Genomic DNA, 21,687 nt, shown 5'->3' with positions numbered 1-21,687 from the left:
CAAAAGTGAGAGTATAGACTCAGTATATGTAAGTTTTCTCATAGCTAGATTACCTTCAAGTATTGGCTCTATACACAAATTAACATCTCAACTTTTTTTTCGGTGGAATAAAGGAGCTATACAAAGACTACCTTAGAAAGCTAATACCACAAGCATCAGCCCAAAGAATTAAATCTAAAGACGTCGAGCAAGAGTCTCAAATAAACAAAGAGGAAGGGATAGAATGATCTAATCTGGCCAAATGAGTAGTAGCAAAATTCGTCTGTTGAAAAATATGATACATAGAACACTCCCAATCACGAACCAATAAATTCTTTATATCCAGAATAAGAACCGCCAACAGATGAAAAGACAACAACTCTGAATGGACTAAACAAACTGCCTCCAAACTATCGAATTCCACAATAACCTTCTGAAAACCATAATCCCAAACAAGAACAAGGTCAGTCCCAATAGCAGTCAACTCCCTGCCAAAATCATAAAGTACCCAATATTAATGGAAAAACCCCCAGCCATTTACCCTAGAAGTCCTGGAATAAACCACCTCCACTAGAAAGACCCGAATTAGTAAGACAACTATCATCACAATTCAATTTGACCCAACCCTCCTGCAGGCAACCCAAGCAACACTAATCTGCCTACGAACCTTAACAATGGCAACAGGAGAAGAATTAACAATATCCATGGCAACTTTAAACATACACCAATTTAACAAATAGAGCAAGGGAATCATTTTGAAAAATAAATAAATTTCTCGCTTTCCAAGCCCACCAAATAGAGGCAAGAAACCAAAATTACCAGGAAATATCAAAAGGACTTGGAACATAGCAAGACAAGTTTCTCCTCAACCACATAGTCAAATTAGCCTTACCAAAGAAATTTGAAGGCAAGTCCCATTGCTGCCACCATCCCTACATCACAACACAATCATGCAAAAGATGTAAAAGGGATTCTTCGGACAGACTACAACGATTGTACAAATTAAAGGAAAACAAGCCTCGAATATACTGCAAAGAATTAGGAAAAAGAGAATGAAGAATCAAATATAAAAAAAATGCCTCAACTTAGGTAAACTATCAATCTTCCAAATCCAAACAAAAGGAGAAGCAACAAAATCGACAGGGTACTTCAAAAAATAGAGAGGAATAAGCTGCTTTAACTGTAAAATTACCATTAGATGAAAACCGCCAAATAGGAGAGTTAGTTACAACTACCGTCACAGAGAGAAGAATTGCTCGAATATAACACTTAAGCACATCAGGAAGAGGAGTCCGTAAATTTGAAAAATCCCAAGAACCATTCCGAATGAGAGCCCCCACCCTAAGATGCTCCTAACCCCCTGTAATAGAATCCAAAACATGCACCAAAGGACCCACAGGCAACCAAAAATCATATCACAGGCTAATCCGTTGACCATCACCCACACGCCAAAAGAAAAGAGGTTGTAACCGTAAGAAACTTCTAACGATACCTTTCCATGTACTAGAATCAGAATTCTTCAATCCAGGAGGAAAAGAATGCCCTTGACAATACTTCATAGACAACACTTGTACCCTCAAAGCTGAGTCTCGTGTAAACATTTTCCAACCCAGCTTGCCAAGCAAAGTCACATTCAACAACCGAGCACTCCGAAAATCCAAACCACCCAACCTCTTAGGCTTAATAAGCTAATGTCAACCTACCAAGTGCATCTTGCGACGGTTATTCGAAGAACTCCAATAAAAATTATGGGCTAAGAGATCTAACCCGGCACAAATAGAAGAAGGCATCTATACAGTTTGCATAGAATAAACAGGCAAAGAAGAGATAGAAGACTTGATAAGAACTTCTTTACCAGTAGGACTAAGTAAACGTGACCACCAATTAGCCAGACACAGTTCCACCTTCTGAATCAGAGATTGATAATGTTCCACAGAAGAGCGACCGTGTAACAGAGGACCACCCAAATACTTAACCAAGTCCGAGGTAAAAGCGACACCCAACTCCTGCTGAAGTCTATGCTTCATAGCATGGGAAATTGATTTAGAGAAAAAGATATGGGATTTTGCCAAATTGGCACGTTGACCATTGCAATCACAAAAACTGGCTAGCACATCAAAAACCACCTTAGCCTGATGCATCATAGCTTTCGCAAAAATAATCAAATAATCAGCAAAGAGTAAGTGGCTTATGGACGGACCACTCCGAGAAGCACGAACTGAAACCCACTTCTTCCTCCTAACCTACTTCCCAATCAATAAAGAGAGACCCTCCATGCATAGCACAAAAAGATAAGGAGAAAGAGGATCCCCCTACCGTAAGCCCCAAGTAAGCGAGAAAAAAGTAGAAAGGCACCCATTCCATAAAACTGCCAAAGAGGACTGAGAAAGGGCACTCATAATCAAGGAAACCCAAAGACAAGGAAACCCAAAGACAAGGAAAGCCAAACGACTACAAAATAAACCGCAAATAATCCCAATGAACTCTACCATAAGCCTTCTCCAGATCAACTTTCAAAACAAAATGATACCTTTTACACTTAAATTGCCTAAAAGAATAAAGAAGCTCCTTAGTAATAATATTATTATCAACAATCGACTGACCAAGTATGAAACTGCTCTAAAATGGACCTATCAAACCATCAATAAAGGGATGCAATCGAAGAGTAAGAACCTTTGTAACAACTTTGTACAGAACGTTACAAAGAGTAATCGGACGAAACTAGGAAATCACCTATGGTGTAGCCACCTTAGGGACAATAAAACCCTGAGCCATATGCGGATTCATCATACCAAAAGAAAAGGTATGATTAACAAAAGAAACCACCTCATCACCAACAACATCCCAATATTTCTTAAAAAATAAAGGTTGAAATCCATCAGGTCCATGGGCTTTAAAAGAACCCATACTAGACACTGCCTCCCAAATCTCCTCCCTAGAAACCAGTCTCATCATGACCCCGACAGCATCCATCGACAAATAAGGAAAAATAATGTTGGAGAAACTAGAGGAATAGAACTGAGCATCAATTGAGAATAAATTCTAATAAAAGGAACTAGCCAAATTCTTTAGCTGTAACGGATCCGAAATCCACACCCCATCTTCAGTCTTCAAGCACTCAATTTTATTCTTTTTCGATGAACTAGAGTGACAGCATGATAATATTTAGTACAATGATCACCATCCTTAATCCAAGAAGAGCGAGATTTTTAGAACCAAAAATCCTCCTCCTGGCGCAAGATCAAACTATACTAAGACAACAAATCGCACTCTAGCTCTAGTAAATAAGAAGTGACATGTCATTGCAGAGCCGCTTGAACCTCCTTAATGCAACGTAACAAAATATTCTTATTAAAATGAAAGTTACCAAAAACCTCCTTATTCCAAAGACAAATTTGTTCTTGCACATTAGCAAGAGCCCCTGAAATAGAAGAATGAGGCAACCTCTAAGCAGAAGCTACCACAGCTATAAAATCCTCTGTAATAGCCCAAACTGCTTCAAATCGAAAAGGTTTATTAACAAGAAAAGGAGAAAACCATTTAGTAGCAAGCAACAGGGCAAAAATGATCAGAAGCAAAGCGAGGCAAAGACATAACAGAAGCTTCAGGAAAGCCACAACGCCAGTCTGTGTTACACAAAGCCTTATCAAGCTGCTCTTAAATAACACCAATACTTGAAACAGAACGGGTCCAAATAAACTGACAACATGTATAACCCAAATCCAATAAAGAACACTAATCCCAATTATCAACAAAACAATGACATTTAAAATAAGAGGCCACGATGCCACCTTTCTTCTCAATAGGACTAGCAATATCATTAAAATCCCCAAATAAAAGCCTAGGAGCATGCATGTAACTAGCTATATCCACCATACGAGATAAAAAATAATCTCTCTAAACACGAATAGGACTAGCATACACTGCTGTTAAAAACCAATCAGAATACCCAGAGCAAGAAATAGAATAATGCACAAACTGGGTATCCACCACAATCTCATGAATAATGCAAGAATAATCTTGCCACAAAACACACACACCACCAGCAAAACCAACAGGATGAGACAGAATAAAATTCAAAAAAAACCAGCTTACGAACCACAAACACAGCCCGAGCATCCCAAATTCGAGGTTCAACCGCAATAAAAATATAAAGCCTATACAATCGCTGAATTTCATTAACTTGAGTTAGAAAACTCCGCTTACCTACACCCCCACAATTCCATATAGTAATTTTTAAAGCCCTAAGAAAAAATTTAAAGGAAATAGAGAAATCCAGCACCACATCATCTTCCTCAGTAGAAACATCACCATCCTCATCACTGGAGGAGTTCACAACATCAACACAACCAACCGCTGGAGCACCGCCGTCGCCGGCAAACCAAGCCTGCAATAATGTCAAGAGACCGATGACAATTTACGGGTCAGGGGGCTTTGGTTCCCTTTGGCCACGTAGCACACTAATGCCAATAGATCCCTCTGAATGCTCCACCAACTCAGACCCCAAACCCTCGTCAGGCCTCAATAAACCATTTGACCCGAAAACTACAGCAAACGCAGGCTCCGTCCCGACAGACCGGCCCGCACCCAGGTTTCCATCCTCTAACTCAACACTAACAAAGGATGGCCCAACCAAAGCAAGAGACTCACTAGAAACACTAGCTGGAAAAGAATGAGCCTGCAACAAACTTGAAGAGTCTGGCCCAGCATGTGACCTAAAAGGACCATTACCAAGCCTAAAACGAGACCCAGGGATAGGCCCTTTGGAAGACTCCCGTGCAAGCCCATTGGAAATCACATGTGCAGGCCTAACCGAAGAAGTTGACATAAGCCCTTGCGAAGAGACATGAGAAGGCCTCGCCACAACGTTATCTTCAACCATAGGGGCCTTCCCTTTAGTTTGGCCCACACATTCCTACGAGAGTCAGTATAACGAAAATTTTGCATGGCCACCAAATCTTCATGCAACTGTCCCTCCTCGTTCGCTAAAAAAGCAAATCGGTTACCAGTTGACTTGTCAGATCGGGAATGATCCTTAGCATTAGAATTTGAAATCTTTTTGAAATTTCGACGAGGTCTACGGTGAGCCACCATCCAAGGACCAAGCCCATCATTTGAATTTTAAGCATTCAAACCACTCTCCTGCATTTCCTTATCCTTTAAACCACCAGACTCCCTATTAACCTCAACTACATTCATTAACATCTGAATTTCACACGAAAAGTTTTAACATAAAATTAAAATTGAGGGTATTATGCGATCGATTTCAAAGTCAAGAAGTCAAAAAATTTTTTTCAAAAAAATTTAAAAGTTAAAATTTAATATTCAGCCCTTAAATATATGATATATCCTACCGATCTTATATCTTCTTCGGTTCTGTGAGTCAATTAATATAATTAAATTAAAATAATATTTTCACTCATTTTTTTTTTCTTATTCCTATCTTAATTTGAATAACACTACAAAACTTTGTTAGATAATTAAAGTTGAAAATCATTCAATAACCTTATGAATTTTGAAAAATAAAAAAAAATTCAAGAAATTAATACAAATTATAAATGAAATTTTTATTTAATATTTTTCGTGCCAAGCTAAACAACGCTATTTTGACACATTTTGATAACTCAACGCGGTAGAGTGAATTCTTTTCTCCATTTTATCACATAAATCTAAATTTAATTAATGTTCTCGTTGTGATTAACTAATATAATTATTTTTTGTTCAGTGGAAATTTAAAAATTTAGCCAATGATGGTACAAAACTTCAATATATGTAATTTTAAATAAATTTATAATTTTTCATGTTAATTTTTATTAGTTAAATACGTCTAATAGTAAAAATATAAACTTAGAAAACTATTTGTATAAATAAATTTATAAATTTTCATATTAGTTTATTGTCTAAATATTTGTCATAAAAATATTAATTTAGAAATCAATAATTATATGGCTCAAATTGAATCGTGTTCTAAATAATATTATACACACACACACACACGCACAAGGTAAATATATTATTTTCTATTTTTTTATAAGGTTAATACAATCTTAATATAATATAGATATGAATCAGTTAATAGCTGATTAGCAAAAAGTTCAGTTATCAACTGTGTTGAAGGCCGTTTAGTTTAACTATTCATACTAGCTGATAGTTGATATTTATTACTGATAGATAGTGGATGGTGGCTAATAGTTGATATTTATTAATTATCGATAGTGCATGGTGGCTAATAGTTGTTAGCCGTATAAATATTAATTGTTTCGTAAAATTTTAGTGAAATGTAAAATGAACCGTTAAGGGTATAATTTTAAGATAAATATATTATTTATATTTTAATGCATTATATAAATAAAAATTTATTATTTATTATTTTTAAATAATAAAAATATTAATTTGAAAAAAATAATAGTTAATTTTAATAAGTATTAATAGAATTCAAAAATAATATAAATATGTGAAGTTTTTAATTTGATTTCTTCTAAAATAATATGATAGAAATACGAATTAGTTAACAATCGATAGTTAAAATTTTTATTAAAGATAACTATCATAATTAGTTATTATAAATAAGTTAAGCGCTAAAAAAAAATAATCTAATATTTTTGTCAAATATATATAACCTAGCTTTTAGATAAAAATCATCTATCAATATTAGATGAATCAAACACCATATTGTATATTTATCATTTATGGTTCTAAAAAAAATTATTCTAACTTAGAGTTGATTGATTGTTTACTCATTGTAGTAGATATAATTTTCCCAGAAATAAAATATAATTAATAAAATTTTATCGGAAAAAAAGACTCATTTGGCCCTTCAACTTGGTCCCCAAAATCAATTGACCCATATTTTAACTTTAACGCCAAATGTCTCCATTAATTAGCGTATTACAGTCAAATAGCTCAGACATTCAGTTGGTCAGCACGTGTGTAATATAATCAAAATCCAAAGAGAGTGAGAGAACAAATTCAAAGCTAAAGCTTTACGCCAACGATTCAGTTACCAAATATTATCGTTGGGAGGGAGCGGTGTCTTTCAATTGAGGTAAATTTTTTTTTGATATTCAGAAGTAAAACCGAAATTGACAGTGAATCTCTTATTGTTCTCGATATCGAAGGTAAGTAGTTTCCTTATCTTTGTTTCTTTGTGAACTAAAAGTAACTCAGGAAAAATGTGTTTTTGTTTCTTTGTTAATTGAAAGAACTCAACAAAACTATTTATTTATTTGTTTGTGTTGTGATCGATATTATTTTATTGGATTGTTTTATGTCTCATATACTGTAGCCCATATTTTATGATTTGGTACCGATCTTCCTAGTGATAACTGAAGGGTTGTTCCCTGTACTCCTTATTGGTGTTTTTTGTAAAGTCTTTTAAGTTTGTGATACACGTACCCACTTGTGGGTTATAGTGTAATAAGGCTTCTGATAGTGCTATATCTCTGGTTCTTTAACCCTTGTGTTGGTAGAGGTTGTTATTTAACATTGTAGGCTCTGAACGGTACTCTTTGCTATTTCTTTTACATTATATGCTTTGTTATTGATCTTCCTAGTGATAAATGAAGGGTTGTTCCCTGTACTCCTTGCTGGTTTATTTTGTAAAGTCTTTTAGGGTTGTGATACATATAACCGCTTGCAGGTATCGAGCCACTCCCTTATAATCATACTATAGATGAGAATCTCCATTACTGCGAATGGTGGGTGAGCTTGAATATCAACCTCCAAAATTGAGCTTCCTTGGTCTCTCATCCTCATTTTCTCGTTAATTAAGGATTTCTTTCAGTGTTAGGGGTTTTGGTTTTTGATAATTTAAGAATTTTAAGAAACAAAGATAGCATTTTAATGTAGTTATGTTAATAGAATGTTTTCATCTTTAATAATTTTAAAATATATATATATATTCTTTGACCGCGTGTGAATCACGCTCTCGTACTAGCTGAATGTCTGAGCTATTATACATTAACTAATGGAAAATTTTGGCTTAAAATTTAAAAAATGGGTCAATTAATTTTAGAGACCAAGTTGAAGGACCAAAATGAGCCCTTTTTTTTTTCCCATTTTATTAAATAGCTATTTAATCGGGTAATTCCCGTGGTCCGGGTAGAGGGTTAGAACTTAGAATCATGCTTTTATTAATATAAGAAGAAAACGAAAAGTACTGGAAGTGAGAGGATTTAGTTAAAAATAACACAGCAAGCCATATAGTATTAAGAAAAGATGACAGCTATGGTTTTCAAATTTTAAATCAGTCAATTCTTATCTCATTCGTTAAGGAATCTCGGTTGTATCAATTCCACTTATATAGGGATTGATTTCTGTGTATACTGACTAAAAGTACTCATATTATATATATATATGTATATAAAGAAAAACTTCAATCAAATTTTCTTGATTTGTTTCCTTATCATATTTGTATTTTTAATTATACTCGATCTACCACATGTTAAATATCAATATTTTATACTCAAAAAATATATATCAAATTATCTTTAATTAATGTAAAGATATTCCATTCAAATAAAAATGTTATATATATATTATTAAGCTTCGAAATTATATATAATAATATAATAAATATATAATCATATCAAGTCTTAAGACTAGCATAACTTACGGATTGTGCTCAGTTTTATCAACACAGGCTGGACATGTAGAAAGAGCTCTCGGATTCGATCAATGCTAAATACATCTGCAGGAAGTGACGAAAAACCTTAACTATGACTAAACCCTGAGTCAAATTAGGTAATTTTTGATAAAAGGTTTGCATACCGGTGGTTTACACTAAAAATCTTAAAACTAGCGTAAACAATGTTTGCATCCAGCTCCAACTGAACAGTAGTAAAATTTATAGCTTTTGCCATTTTAAACATTGTTCTTTTTTTCTTTAATTTTATATATCATTTTAAGAATATGCACTTTGAATTAAGAAGAATGGGTTAATTATATTTTTAGTATTTGAATTTTTTTTTATTTTGATATCTAAATGGAACAAATTTATAATTAAATGTGTGAGGTAATAATTTTTATATAATTAAGTACATTAAACCAGAATTTTTCAGTATAAAATGAAAATGAACTATTTATTATCTGTTGCTTTACTTTGTTTATTTTTCTAAATTATTTCTACCTTTATCTCAAAATATAAGTTGTTTAAGATTTTTGCACATAAATTAAGAAGCAATTAATTCTCTTAAATTATAACAAAATCAAAGGTAATTTGATCAAATTATTCCTCATCTCAAATCAAGGGTTACTACTTCAGTTGCATAATACTTGTCACATTTGAGAAAACAGTTTGTTCCAAAATACTTATCACATATGTGGTTTTAATGTGTAATAAATGTTTTTTTTTTTCATATTTAACCTTTATATACGACCAATAATTATTACTTCAATTTAATAGTTTTCTTGGAGAATTAATATTAAATTAACGGTAATATAGTCAATTTACTTGATAATTTATTGTAACTTAGACAAATTTAATGGTTTTCCTAAGGAACGTAAAATTCGAAATGTGACAAGTATTATGGAACAGAGATAGAATTTGTAAAGATAATTATTGTATTAATGTAAATAAGGGCAATATTGATAAATTATTACTCTTTAAAATACTCAAACATACTTATATTTTGGGACAAAATCAACACCTAAAAATGACTTATATTTTGAAATAGAAGGAGTACTTTTTTTTTTTCTTCTTTTTCTCTAATTTATTTATTTATTTATTTTGTTTTGAATCAAACTAAGAATTATTTTTAAGAAGAGAAGCAAGAAAATAAAAAATTATTGAAAAAAGAGAGATGAACCTTCAGCTAAATGTATTTGATTGCAATTTTTTTAATAATTAAGACATCAATTGCAAAATTCATTCTATTCAAACACTAAAATTACAAAATTAAAGAATACAGACACCACAATTATAACTAACATATTGTGGTTCTGGTGATTGCTTTATAAGAATATGACAACCAATGGAAACAACAAATCTGTATCTACAACATATTATATGATAAATAATTTTTTTCTGTTTTTTTTGAAAAGATATTATATTATTATTATATTTTTGGTACATAGAACGAAGAATAAAAAGACGGAAGACTACAAAAGGATAATGAATTTATCCCATATTTTTAATAATGTAATATTTAATTTCAATTTGTATTCTTTCCATTAGTGAGTTATATTGCTTTCTAATTTCGATGTAATAAAGTGTACTATTTTCGATGAACTTTTATATTATTATTATTATATATAATATCTGAATGAAAAAAACAGAAAAAATTATTTAATTTAGCCGTGGGAACTGTGAAGCAGATGAATGTTGACTAGTTTCAAATAAATGTGAAATATACGTGTCCAAATAATACCTCAGTTTTTCAATTTTAAAATTTTAAATTCAAATGTAAATAGAGAATAAAGATCGGTTGTGAGTTTGAGAGCAATACTCAGTTTATCTATTAATTTATTTGTTGTATAATTTATCCCTTGAATTTATAAGAAAAATAAAAAGTCCAACTTGGTACTCAAAATAATTTTAATTAATTTAAATTAACTTATATTTAAAAAAATAAAATATTTGATTTAGATCAAATGTAATTAAGAAATAATTAAATAAAAAAGTAATAAATATTTTTACACTAAAAATATTCATATAACCAAATATTTTTCTAATTTTATAATTTTTTTAAATCAAATATTTTGTTTAATTATTTTTTAAATTAAAGATAAAACACTTTAATTTTTTATTTGTTATGTCTTTAACTGATTTTTCCTAATTTTAAAAATTTTTAAATAAGTTTAAGTAGTTTAAAATATTAAAAATTATTTTTTATAAAAAATTCGGCTTTTGTTCTTTAGTGCAAATTCAATGGATAAATTATATAAAAAGTTGATTTTTGGGCAAAATAAATATTGCTATTGCTTTATTTCTTTAAATGAACTATGGGTTATTTGTGCGTTTGTTTTCGTTTAAATCCTTGCAACAAAGTCTTCGAATTTTTACTTGTTTAGCATTTAAAGGTAAAGGAAAACGTGTTTATTTATAAACTTTTTAATTTTTAAAGAATATTTTTTAAAAGCAGAAAATTAATTTATGGAATCACAATTTATGGTTTACAGAATTTAGTTTTATTTTCTAATTATATATTATATATATATGTTGAATTATTTAATATAAAGCTTAATTATTGCAATAAATCATCTAATTGTTTATGAATATCCTACTAGCTGTTTGATGAATTTCTTCTTAGTGCAAAGATTATTTTTTGATGCTATTGTTTCAAACTGCTTTGTTTATTTTTAATGTTAAATATGTGTTTGATGAATATTCACATTGTTAGTTATAAAACAATTTTAACTTAATCAAGGGATATAGGTTAAATATATTATTTAACCCCTGAACTTTATACAAAAAAATATTGTGGCACTTTGAGCTATAAATTCAATCTTGTGGCACCTTTAACTCCATTTTTATAATAATTTTACAATTTTTTATACTGAAACAATAAATTTTAATAATTTTTGGCTTTTATATACAAAATATTGATTTGATACGTGGTTAATACAATTTTTAGAATAATAATTTTATATTTTTTCATTTTTTTATAAATATTTAATCGGTTTAATTTTATAAATTGAGATATAAAATAGATCAAATAAAATATTTAATAAATATAATTTTATAAATTAAAGTATTCAATGAATTACAATAAAAATTAAAAATGCAACGAGATCTTATGTATTCAGCCAAGCAATCCTTACTTGTAAGAGTAAATTCAATTACACATTGACTTTTATGTTTTTATAATTGATTACGTTTTGACGCTTATGCTTTGTAAGCTCCCATTTATAGAATTTCGTATAGATACATATAATCCAACAAGGATCAAGACAATCTAAACTACTATTCCTGGCATTGTGACGTTGACAGAGCAATCTAAAAATCAACAATTGCTGTTTCTAAGACAAAATACATAAATTTACTTTCATATTTATAATACTTCATCTGTCCGTGTGTGTATATATATATATATATATATAAATTCATTTCGGTCTCTCAAAATGTTGTTCTATTCCTTTTTTAAAATATCATTTATTATTTAATTTCTTAACATATCCCTATTTAATGTATATTTACATTCTCAATTGATGTCCATCATTTAACATTATAAAATGATATTTTGGAAAAAAGACTAAACAAAATATATAATTCAACTATATTAATTAGTTTTCATAAACAATGTGAAAGTTAAACTACGTTGATATGTATGGAATAGAGAGAATATTTTGTACCACTTTTAACTTTTACTTTTATCCACACCGTGAATAAAAGGATTGGTTACAAAGAAAAAAAAAATGATTTGCATTCATATACATTAGACTTGTATAGAAACAAAAAAAAATCTTAAATTTCTTTCTCATAAAAATAGAAATAGATCCTTTTGAATAATAAAAATGTTCTTATTCCAATATTCATGAAAGATTATTTTTTTTTGACCCGATCTTTTATTTGATTTTAATAAATTCAAATCCACTTTCTTCTAATAGATTTATCTTTTTATTTTATTGCTTTGTCTTCATATTTGAAGTTTTTTTTTATCTCTTTTTTCGTGAGAGTTGTGCTCCCTTCTTTGTGAAGGTTTGATACTAAATAAAAGTATAATATTTAATTAGAAAATTCAAATCTTAATTTATATATATATATTTTTAATTAATAGAGTCTGGTAATGCAATCTGTCTCTCTGTTAATACAATTGACTTGGTGGCGAGAACTCGTTTGTATAGAGTCATATTTGGGAAAAGCAATCCAAGTATAGGTGTAGTCAATGTTGGAGCAAATCAGGAAAATTTTCATTTGTTTAAATTTTTGTGCAAAACTCCAAATGTCCAAAGTACAAGTAAAGGATGACGTAGTACTTGGATACTCATTAAACACTTTAACAACTGCTCCGCATCACAATACAGTGTTCGATGTAGAGAAAAAACGAAAAACACAATTTAGAATGCGTAAGCAATAATTAGCAATTTTGGTGTTATTTTTCTAGGTAAAAAAAAAAAAAAAAAGATTCGTGCAAAATAATTTAAATTGGGTCTGCATTAACTCTTATTGTAATGGGCTAAAATATCTAAAAGTCATCGTATATTGTGTGTATTATGGGTGAATCTACTGGATGAATCTATTGAGGGTATTTTAAACATTTTAACTCGTTATAATGAAGGTTATACATATTTTTTAAAAAAAATTGATGATTTCTTTTCCACGCAATTATTTTATTCTTAATGTAATATAAATTGAGTGGCTTGACAGATCACCAGGCTTCGATTTGATAATTTAGCTTAAGTTAGTATAAGCTTAACTTTGTTGACGACAAGCAATGAGAAATATTCCTTGTGCAGTGTACCCATTTCAAAATACGTGTTAAATGGTACTAACATAAATATAATAAATGGATCATATTGATCCACGTAGCATTTTTTTTTTTTTGATATAGTAAAACAAATAATCATTATATTTGGAATTATAAAGCAAGCTTGACTTTGTTGACCAAAACTTTTTTCTCAATTAATCACATGAAAAAATAAAATTGAAGTGCAAGCAATCAAACATGTTATTGCTGTCAGTTATGTCGTTTACTATCTACTTAGGCTGCTTGTTGTTGGCTAAGAAGTAAGAAAATATGTTATTGCTGTCAGTTATCTCGTTTACTATCTACTTGGGCTGCTTGTTGTTCACTAAGAAGTAAGAAAACGTGTAATAATGCAAAAGGCATTTGCCTTAAACATATTTAAAATATGTATAAAGTCTCCACCTGAGATTATCAGAGTGTGTGGATCTATATATATATATATGTACATTCCCTAGCGGTTTCTTGTAAGAGTCAAGAGTACTTTGAAAGATATAAACAAAGGTCATTTACTCTTCTTTTTCTTTGATTCATAAAAAATTCACTCTAGAAAAATCTCTTTCCTTTTTTTTTTTCTGGTTAATTAATAATATATGCACATTTATTTTAACAAGTCATCAAATTTCTATCTTGTTTCTTTATTTTCATTATTATAATTTTATTTGCATTATGTACTTACATTTCAAATTTTTCTGGAACTAATATTTAAAACACTGTAATTACTGTTATAAATATTAATTTATTTTCTTCACTTATTGTATTTCTATAATCATATTGATCCGTTCAAAACATGCTTTATAATTTTCGTTCCTAATTTGGATAGGTTATACACGTAGACAGAAAGCTCCGCAACAATGGGTAGTATCAGTGAACCAACAGTGAGCAACAAACAGGTTACATTGAAAGAATACGCGAATGAAGGTTGCCCTAAAGAATCAAACTTGCTTGTAACTACTAATTTAATCAAACTCAAAGTGCCAGAAGGAACTGATGGTGTCCTTATCAAGAATCTGTACTTGTCTTGTGATCCATATATAAGAGTCCTACTGCAAGAAGAAAGAGAACCTGGGCATCCTTTTGCACCATTCCAGCTTGGTTCAGTTATAAATGGACTTGGAGTGGGTAAAGTTGTGGAATCTGCGCATCCAGACTTCAAGAAAGGTGACTTTGTTTGGGGAATGACTGGTTGGGAAGAATATACTCTCATTCCAACACCAGCTCAGTCCCTCGTTAAAGTTCATCACACTGATTTGCCTCTCTCATATCATGCTGGAATTCTTGGTATTCTAGAATACTGATTTCTTTTTCCTTTTCTATTTTATTTTTTACCTTATTCTAGTTCATGTTAATTTTTTACAGAAACTAACAACCAGATTCTCATTGTGGATTTATAAATGCAGGCATGACAGGCATGACCGCTTATGTTGGATTATATGAGATTGGGGCTCCTAAGAAAGGAGATTGTGTGTTTGTTTCAGCTGCTTCTGGTGCAACTGGTCATCTTGTCGGCCAACTTGCAAAGTTGGCAGGTTGTTATGTGGTTGGAAGTGCTGGAAGTAAAGAAAAAGTGAGTTCCATTCCATCCAACCCTTAAAATTCCGAATACTCGATTATTTCAAGTAGCTAACTATCCAAATACTCGATTCTTGTTCTATTTTAAGGTTGATTTATTAAAGAATAAGTTCGGATTCGATGAGGCTTTCAATTATAATGAAGAAAAAGACTTGGATGCAGCTTTTAAGAGGTAGATTTTACTTGATTACTAGTACTATTTATTGAGATTGAAACATAAATCACCATTGCAGATTTTGTTAATGGGTTTAATTTATACAGATACTTTCCTGAGGGAATCGATATTTACTTTGATAATGTTGCTGGCAAGATGTTAGACGCAGTGCTGCTGAACATGAAATACCAGGGACGCGTGGTTATGTGTGGAGTGACGTCGCATTATATCTCAAGCAAGATTGATTGTGGGATTTTCAATTCAAACCAAGTTATTTTGAAAAGTATCCGCATGCAAGGATATGTAGTTTCCGATTACTATCACTTACTCCCAAAATATCTAGAAATGGTTATACCAAATATCAAACAAGGGAAGATTGTATATGCTGAAGATATTGCCGACGGTCTAGAAAGCGCTCCGGCAGCTTTGGTTGGGCTATACAAGGGACGTAATGTGGGGAAGCAAGTTATTAAAATTGCCAATGAATAACCATAATTATTAATTAAGCATCTTATTTCTCTAATGTAATTGTAATTCTATTTTGGTTTCTTAAATGGAGTAATAAAATTGCCTAGAGGAAGGAGAATAATAAGAGTGATAGCTTGTTCGTAATCAATGTTTTTGTGTGTTAATTAGTTATAAATAAATAATTTCATTTTGCTCCCATTAATTCTTTTCACACAATAATTAGTATACCAGAATGAATTTTTTTATTTTATTTTATTTTATTTTTATTTATTTATTTATTTTGCTTGGAAAAGATAACTCTGCAAAGTTCCAAAATATAAATCGGACAACTATGGGAAACTTCAGTTCACAAACAGAACATAAATTATCACATCAACGTGGCACAAGCCCAAATTAAAAAAGCAACTACATTATGGTGCAAGCCCGAGCTTTTTAAGCGCCAAATTTTCATAATCAAGGTGTTAGAAAAAATTAATTACCCAAGAGGTGCTACAATAAAATTATTTACAAAAAAGAGGGTGAATTTGACTTTTTAACCCTCATTGTTACAGTAATAGTGTAACAAAGCCATCTTATGAATCGTAACAGAGCAAATAAAATATAATATTTTATAAAAAAAAATATGAATTATAAAATAAATAAAATTGAAAAGAAAGCAACAGTCCAGCATGGATTTTACCTGAGCCGGACCTTGAAACCGCACAACTACTGTCAAGACATCTGGAAATAAAAAACCAATATCTGAAACGATATAGAAATAATATTGTAGTCATATTAAAAATTAAAAAACATTAACAGTTTGTACTTTAGCTATAATTTTTTAATCCACACAGTACAAGCAGTCCAGCATGGATTTTATAATCGGACAATAATATTTTAAATTTTTAATAGGACTATAATATTTAATATTACTATTTTTTTTAAATTATCTTATTTTGTTTTCTAGTCCTATTAAAAATTAAAATATAATATCCCACCTTGAGCCCATGGATGGAACCACATATGGGCCAAGAAGAAAATGGGTCTCCCTGAATATATTTTTTTTTTAAATATTTAAATAACTATTGTCTAAAAAAAAAAGCTAAAAATCTTAATTAATTTTTTATATTTTTTTTTCTTTTTTAGTTATTGGTCTTCATAACTTATATTAGTTTTTGCATTAATAATTTTTTATTTCTCCTAATGCATTATAATTTAGGGGCATATTCAACTTAATTGCATAATATACTCAATCTAATTATGGTATTTGATAAATTAATTAATTTTGTAATAGGAAGCATGAATTTTTAATTTAAATGACAATATATTTATTATTGTAGTTATGGAATGATATTTTCAAAAGAAAATCATTTATTGCAAAATTATCATTATCTTTAGTCAATCAAACTATTCGGTCTGTCCATCTAAGAACTCCTACGTAAGTCGTTGAAAATTTTGAATTTGATATGGAAAATATTTATTCTAGTCTAAAAAGTACGACCAAACATAATGAACCAATATTCATTTAATATTAGACATCATGTAAGTAGAGCATACTTATTAAAAGATTCTTGAACTACCAACGATTGTTTAATGACTTACATTAAAATTATTTCTAACTCAATAAATTAACATTGTCACGTAAGCATCTTAATACTCTAAAATGATACCACATAAGCTTTTAGGACTCAACTTTTATATGTTTATATCGATTCTGGTGAACGAAAAATAGCCGATAATTATTGTGATTTAATGATAACAGTTTTTTTTTTTTTTTAAAGAATTTGTAATTTATATTTATTTTATGTATGTTATTTTTATAAATTATAGATTTAAATTAGTTTCCTTGATGAATTTTTTAACTACTTGATTGCCTGAGCCCCTCTTACAGAGCTAAATAAATCAAAAGACCTATGTTGCTGAAATGCAAAATCACATCAGCTGAGCAAACATAACTGCTAATTATATTGCTCAACTGAGTAAGCAGACATACAAACTATTATTTGAGATCATTAACATATGCGATATATTTAGGCTACCATGTTCATTTCGTTCACTTCTATCATAAATTTTATGCAAACATCAGTCATTACACTCGAAAGATGCAAGTGGACTATATATTTTGAATTCGCATATTTAAATTTCAGATTTATGCCCAATAAAAATATATATTGGATCATTAGGGTTTAGATATTGGCTTTTAGTCATGTCCGGTAACTGCTTTTAATGGTCCTAATAAAAAGAAAATACACAACTTCTTGACCCATCTAATGGTCTTAAGACTTTATTTATATTAATATTAGATGAAAAATGAATATAATGTCAAATTTAACTACTTAACATTAAGGTTTTTTCTAGATAAAAAAATCATTTGTAATAAAAATATTAAAATTCAAAATTGATATTATACATAATTTGTTCAAACACGAATAAAAGTTCACTTTTATTTTTAAAGGTAAGTAGATAGAAATGCAACCTTTCTTTTTATTTATTTATCTTTGTTTTATACCGCAGGTGTCCTTAGTCTATAAAGAGAAGCATTTTCTCCGTTCACAAGGATCAAACACTCATACTCTTACCTAAAAGATAACCTTGTTGGTTCTTGCCTTTTGTTTTTAATATAGATTGATGCAAAATAATAATTGGTACCTAAAATGAAATGTGCTCAATGTTTTTTCCTCATTTGCTACTGTTAAAGGTATAAATGGGCTGAGTCAGTTTGTAAATTGTTTGAACTCAGATTGAAAGAAGTTTGAAAAATTTTGACTTGAATTAAGCTCGAACTCGAACTCAATAATGTTCAGTTCAAAATGTCATCGAGTCACATGGAGCTTTTATATATAATATTTATTTTAAGCTTGCTCGAGCTCAAGCCTCGAGTCTCGAACATTCATCAAGGAGAGCTTAAGCTCAAAACTTTTTAAGTTGAAATCAAGCCTCACTCAAATTCGAGTCTAAAATTTTAGGTTCATCGAGTTTTAAGCTGAGTTCAATTCGAGTAAAAATTTATCAAACTGAATTTTAAGCAAGATAAATTCGAGTTTGGCATATCTACAATAAACTTCGTTGAATGACCACCAGTTATATATCTTAACCCTTCTATTTTATGGCCATCAATGAAACCAATGCTTAAAAAAAAAAAAAAAAAAAAAAATCTAAATTATACAAATTCTTGTAGAGATTTTCACTGAATGAAATTGACGATCAGTGAGGTAATTGGATAATTGGAAACCATTTTCACTCATATTGTTTTCTAGGATATTATAATAAATGTTATAGAGATTAAGGTAGCGGTTTATAAAAATTTAATTCATATAATGATTAGCTTTTAACATTTTATAAAAAACTCTACTCAAACAGCTAATTGTTAAATGCAATTAAAACAGTCAACAACTATTAAAATAGTTAATTTTATTGAACATACCCTTAATGTATAAGACTATACGTATGTCAGATATAAATATATTTTGGGAAAAACTTACCTAAACCGAATATATTGCTTCACTAATGAATCAAACCAATAAAAGTAAAGATTATCATTGAAATGAGGGTATTTTTAAATGTACACTTGGAAAAAAGAAAGATCAAAGCACTTTTTAAAACATTTTTAGTTTCATTAGTTCGTACATAATTGGGGCCATGTAACCCGTGTAAGCAAGTTTTTTCCAACAATTCTTGCCCCAAATTGTAAGTGAAATTCTTACAATTGAACTGAAGTTCTTGACTCTTGTAAATGAGTCGCACTGCCACTTATATAGACACTCCCCTTTGACACGTTTTTACAATTCTTGACACGTTTTCCATTAACCAGTTTGACTAAATAGACCATCCTTACAATATCTCAACTTCTTACATATAATACTGTACTACTAACATGAGAACATTTATTGTCGATAGAATCACCATAGCTTCTAATCTTGAGACAAGATATAGAAATTAAGGACGGAATGCAACAGGGATCAGTTCAAGGTCTACTTTTCTTCGGATAATTCCTGCAAAAGTTTCATTCATATCAAAATTCTCTGCAGTTACTCCTTCAGGAAATTTCCAGTCAAAGTGATATAGCAAGTTTGCAAGGACAGTTTCTACATGAACAATAGCTAATGTAATTCCAGGGCATATTCTTTTTCCTGCACCAAATGGAATCAGTTCAAAATTATTACCCCTATAATCAATTGAACTATCAATAAATCTCTCAGGATTGAATTTTTCAGCTTCATTCCAAATTTTAGGATCTCTTCCCATTGCCCAGACATTAACGAAAACCCTGGTATTAGGATAAACGTCATATCCACAAACTTTAGTCCTCTCCCTACAAAGCCTTGGAATTACTGCAATTGGAGGATGTAATCTCAATGTTTCTTTAATAATTAACTTTAACCATTTTAATTCCTGAAGTTTTGCTTCCTCAACTTTTCCATTTTCACCAAAGAAACTCCGCAATTCTTGTTGTACTTTTTTCATCATTTTTGGGTTCCTCATCAATTCTGACATTGCCCATTCTAAAGTTTTTGTAGATGTGTCGCTTCCAGCGCCAAACATTTCCTGCAATTTATGAACTTTTCAGTTTACGAGTTTTAAAGTGATATTGAAATGTATGAAATTATCAGTTGAAACTTGAAAACAAAATAAGAGCTTAATTAAACTCTGAGAAGACGAAGATACACAAACCAGGATTGCTCCTTTGATGTTGATATCAGTTAAGGGAACATCAAGATCTCCTCTCTGTTGAAGATCCAAAAGAACATCAAGAAGATTATCGGCTTCAGCCCGATCACCGTTCTTGGAAGCTGCCGTCTGCCTTTTAGCTCTATGCTCTCTTAAGATACCTTCAAGAATCTCATCTGTTTGACAATGAGATTTCCAAATTCTAGACATCTGCCGTTTGACTGTAGGAAGCCATTTTAAGGACGGAAAGATATCGGCTATATTAGTACCTGCCGCTGTTGAAACTGTATCATCAATAACGTTTAATAACGCTTCTTGATTTTTGGTTTTATGACCAACAGTACTTCTTGCAACCATAGAATTTGATAAAGCATATAAAGCATGAGTAAGGTTAACAGAACTTCCCTCTTTTGAAAGTAGAAATTTTACAAACTCTCCAGCTTCTTCTTCTCTTACGGATCGAAAGGATTGCACTCGTTTTGTGCTAAGTAACTCTAACGTGCAAAATTTTCTCATTTGTCTCCATTGATCTCCGTATGGCGCATAAACGATGTCGTGGCCCCCATACATCACCAATTCTGCTGCAAGGACAACCGGTCGGTCGACGAAAGTGGGATCTTGGACTTTCAACACTTCTTTGGCCATTTCCGGCGAAGAAACGATAAGAAAAGGAACTTGACCGACTTTAATACCCATTACTGGTCCATAAGTTTTGGCCAACTCGCTTAACCGGATATGAAATTGGTAGCCTGCGAGCTGGAAAATGTTACCCAAGAAAGGTAATTGCCATGGTCCCGGCGGAGGGATAGAATTATCTTTGCATAATTTTTTGGATACTTTTAATAAGACGAGAAGGAAAAGAAGGAAACTGAAAATAACTGGAAATGAGAGCATTTGATATTCCATAGTCAGAAAACTATTTGGTTATGGAGAAGATTGGAGCAGTAAGAGCCTTAGTGGTGAGTTTGTTAAAACATCGTATTTGCATATTTATAAGCGTTAATGCATATCTTCCCCTTCCCCCCCAACGCAATAATCCCTTCATCTAAAATCAAGTCAGTTGAATTTTGTGGTAGTTTACATTAAATTTTTACATGCCCATAACTTGTAATATTTTGTAATCTTTCATATAATTTGGATAATAATTTCGTTTAAAGAATTTTTATAAAATGATAGATTTGTTTGTTAATATTTTATAATATTTTCTAATAGTTTGTAGAAGGTTGATATTTGTTGTAAAAGACGACGATTTACAAAAAAATAATTATGATTGTAAATATTTTTGTAATATTTTTAAATATTTTATTTAAAAAATAGATATTTTATGAAGTTGTTTTATTAAAGATAATAATTTTGATTATCAATATTTTATAATATTTTCTAATAATTTTGTAAAAAAAAATGAAGCTTTTTGTAAAATTGCTAGATTACTAAATAATAACTCCAGTTGTCAATATATAGTAA

At 30.4% G+C, this 21,687-nt stretch overlaps 2 protein-coding genes across 2 annotated transcripts; one reads left to right on the top strand and one right to left on the bottom strand.

Annotated features, from left to right (window-relative positions):
* The first annotated feature begins 13,797 nt into the window (after positions 1 to 13,797).
* LOC105629803 (2-alkenal reductase (NADP(+)-dependent)) lies at positions 13,798 to 15,772 on the top strand. Its single transcript, XM_020677659.3, has 5 exons — positions 13,798 to 13,886; positions 14,206 to 14,663; positions 14,783 to 14,949; positions 15,044 to 15,126; positions 15,216 to 15,772. Exons 2-5 carry the CDS (start codon positions 14,237 to 14,239, stop codon positions 15,595 to 15,597), a joined length of 1,059 nt encoding a protein of 352 aa, XP_020533318.2. The 5' UTR covers positions 13,798 to 13,886; positions 14,206 to 14,236; the 3' UTR covers positions 15,598 to 15,772.
* A 3,719-nt stretch (positions 15,773 to 19,491) lies between these two features.
* On the bottom strand, positions 19,492 to 21,117 carry CYP726A24 (cytochrome P450 71D8-like). Its single transcript, NM_001308739.1, is given in 2 exon segments — positions 19,492 to 20,100; positions 20,227 to 21,117. Coding segments are annotated over 2 exon segments (1,500 nt in total).
* Positions 21,118 to 21,687: the final 570 nt, after the last annotated feature.

This window comes from Jatropha curcas, chromosome 7 (genome assembly GCF_041381405.1).
Source record: "Jatropha curcas cultivar XTBG-Jc1 chromosome 7, XTBG_Jcur_1.0, whole genome shotgun sequence".
NCBI lineage: Eukaryota > Viridiplantae > Streptophyta > Magnoliopsida > Malpighiales > Euphorbiaceae > Jatropha > Jatropha curcas.
This window is presented reverse-complemented; position numbering and strand designations above follow the sequence as displayed.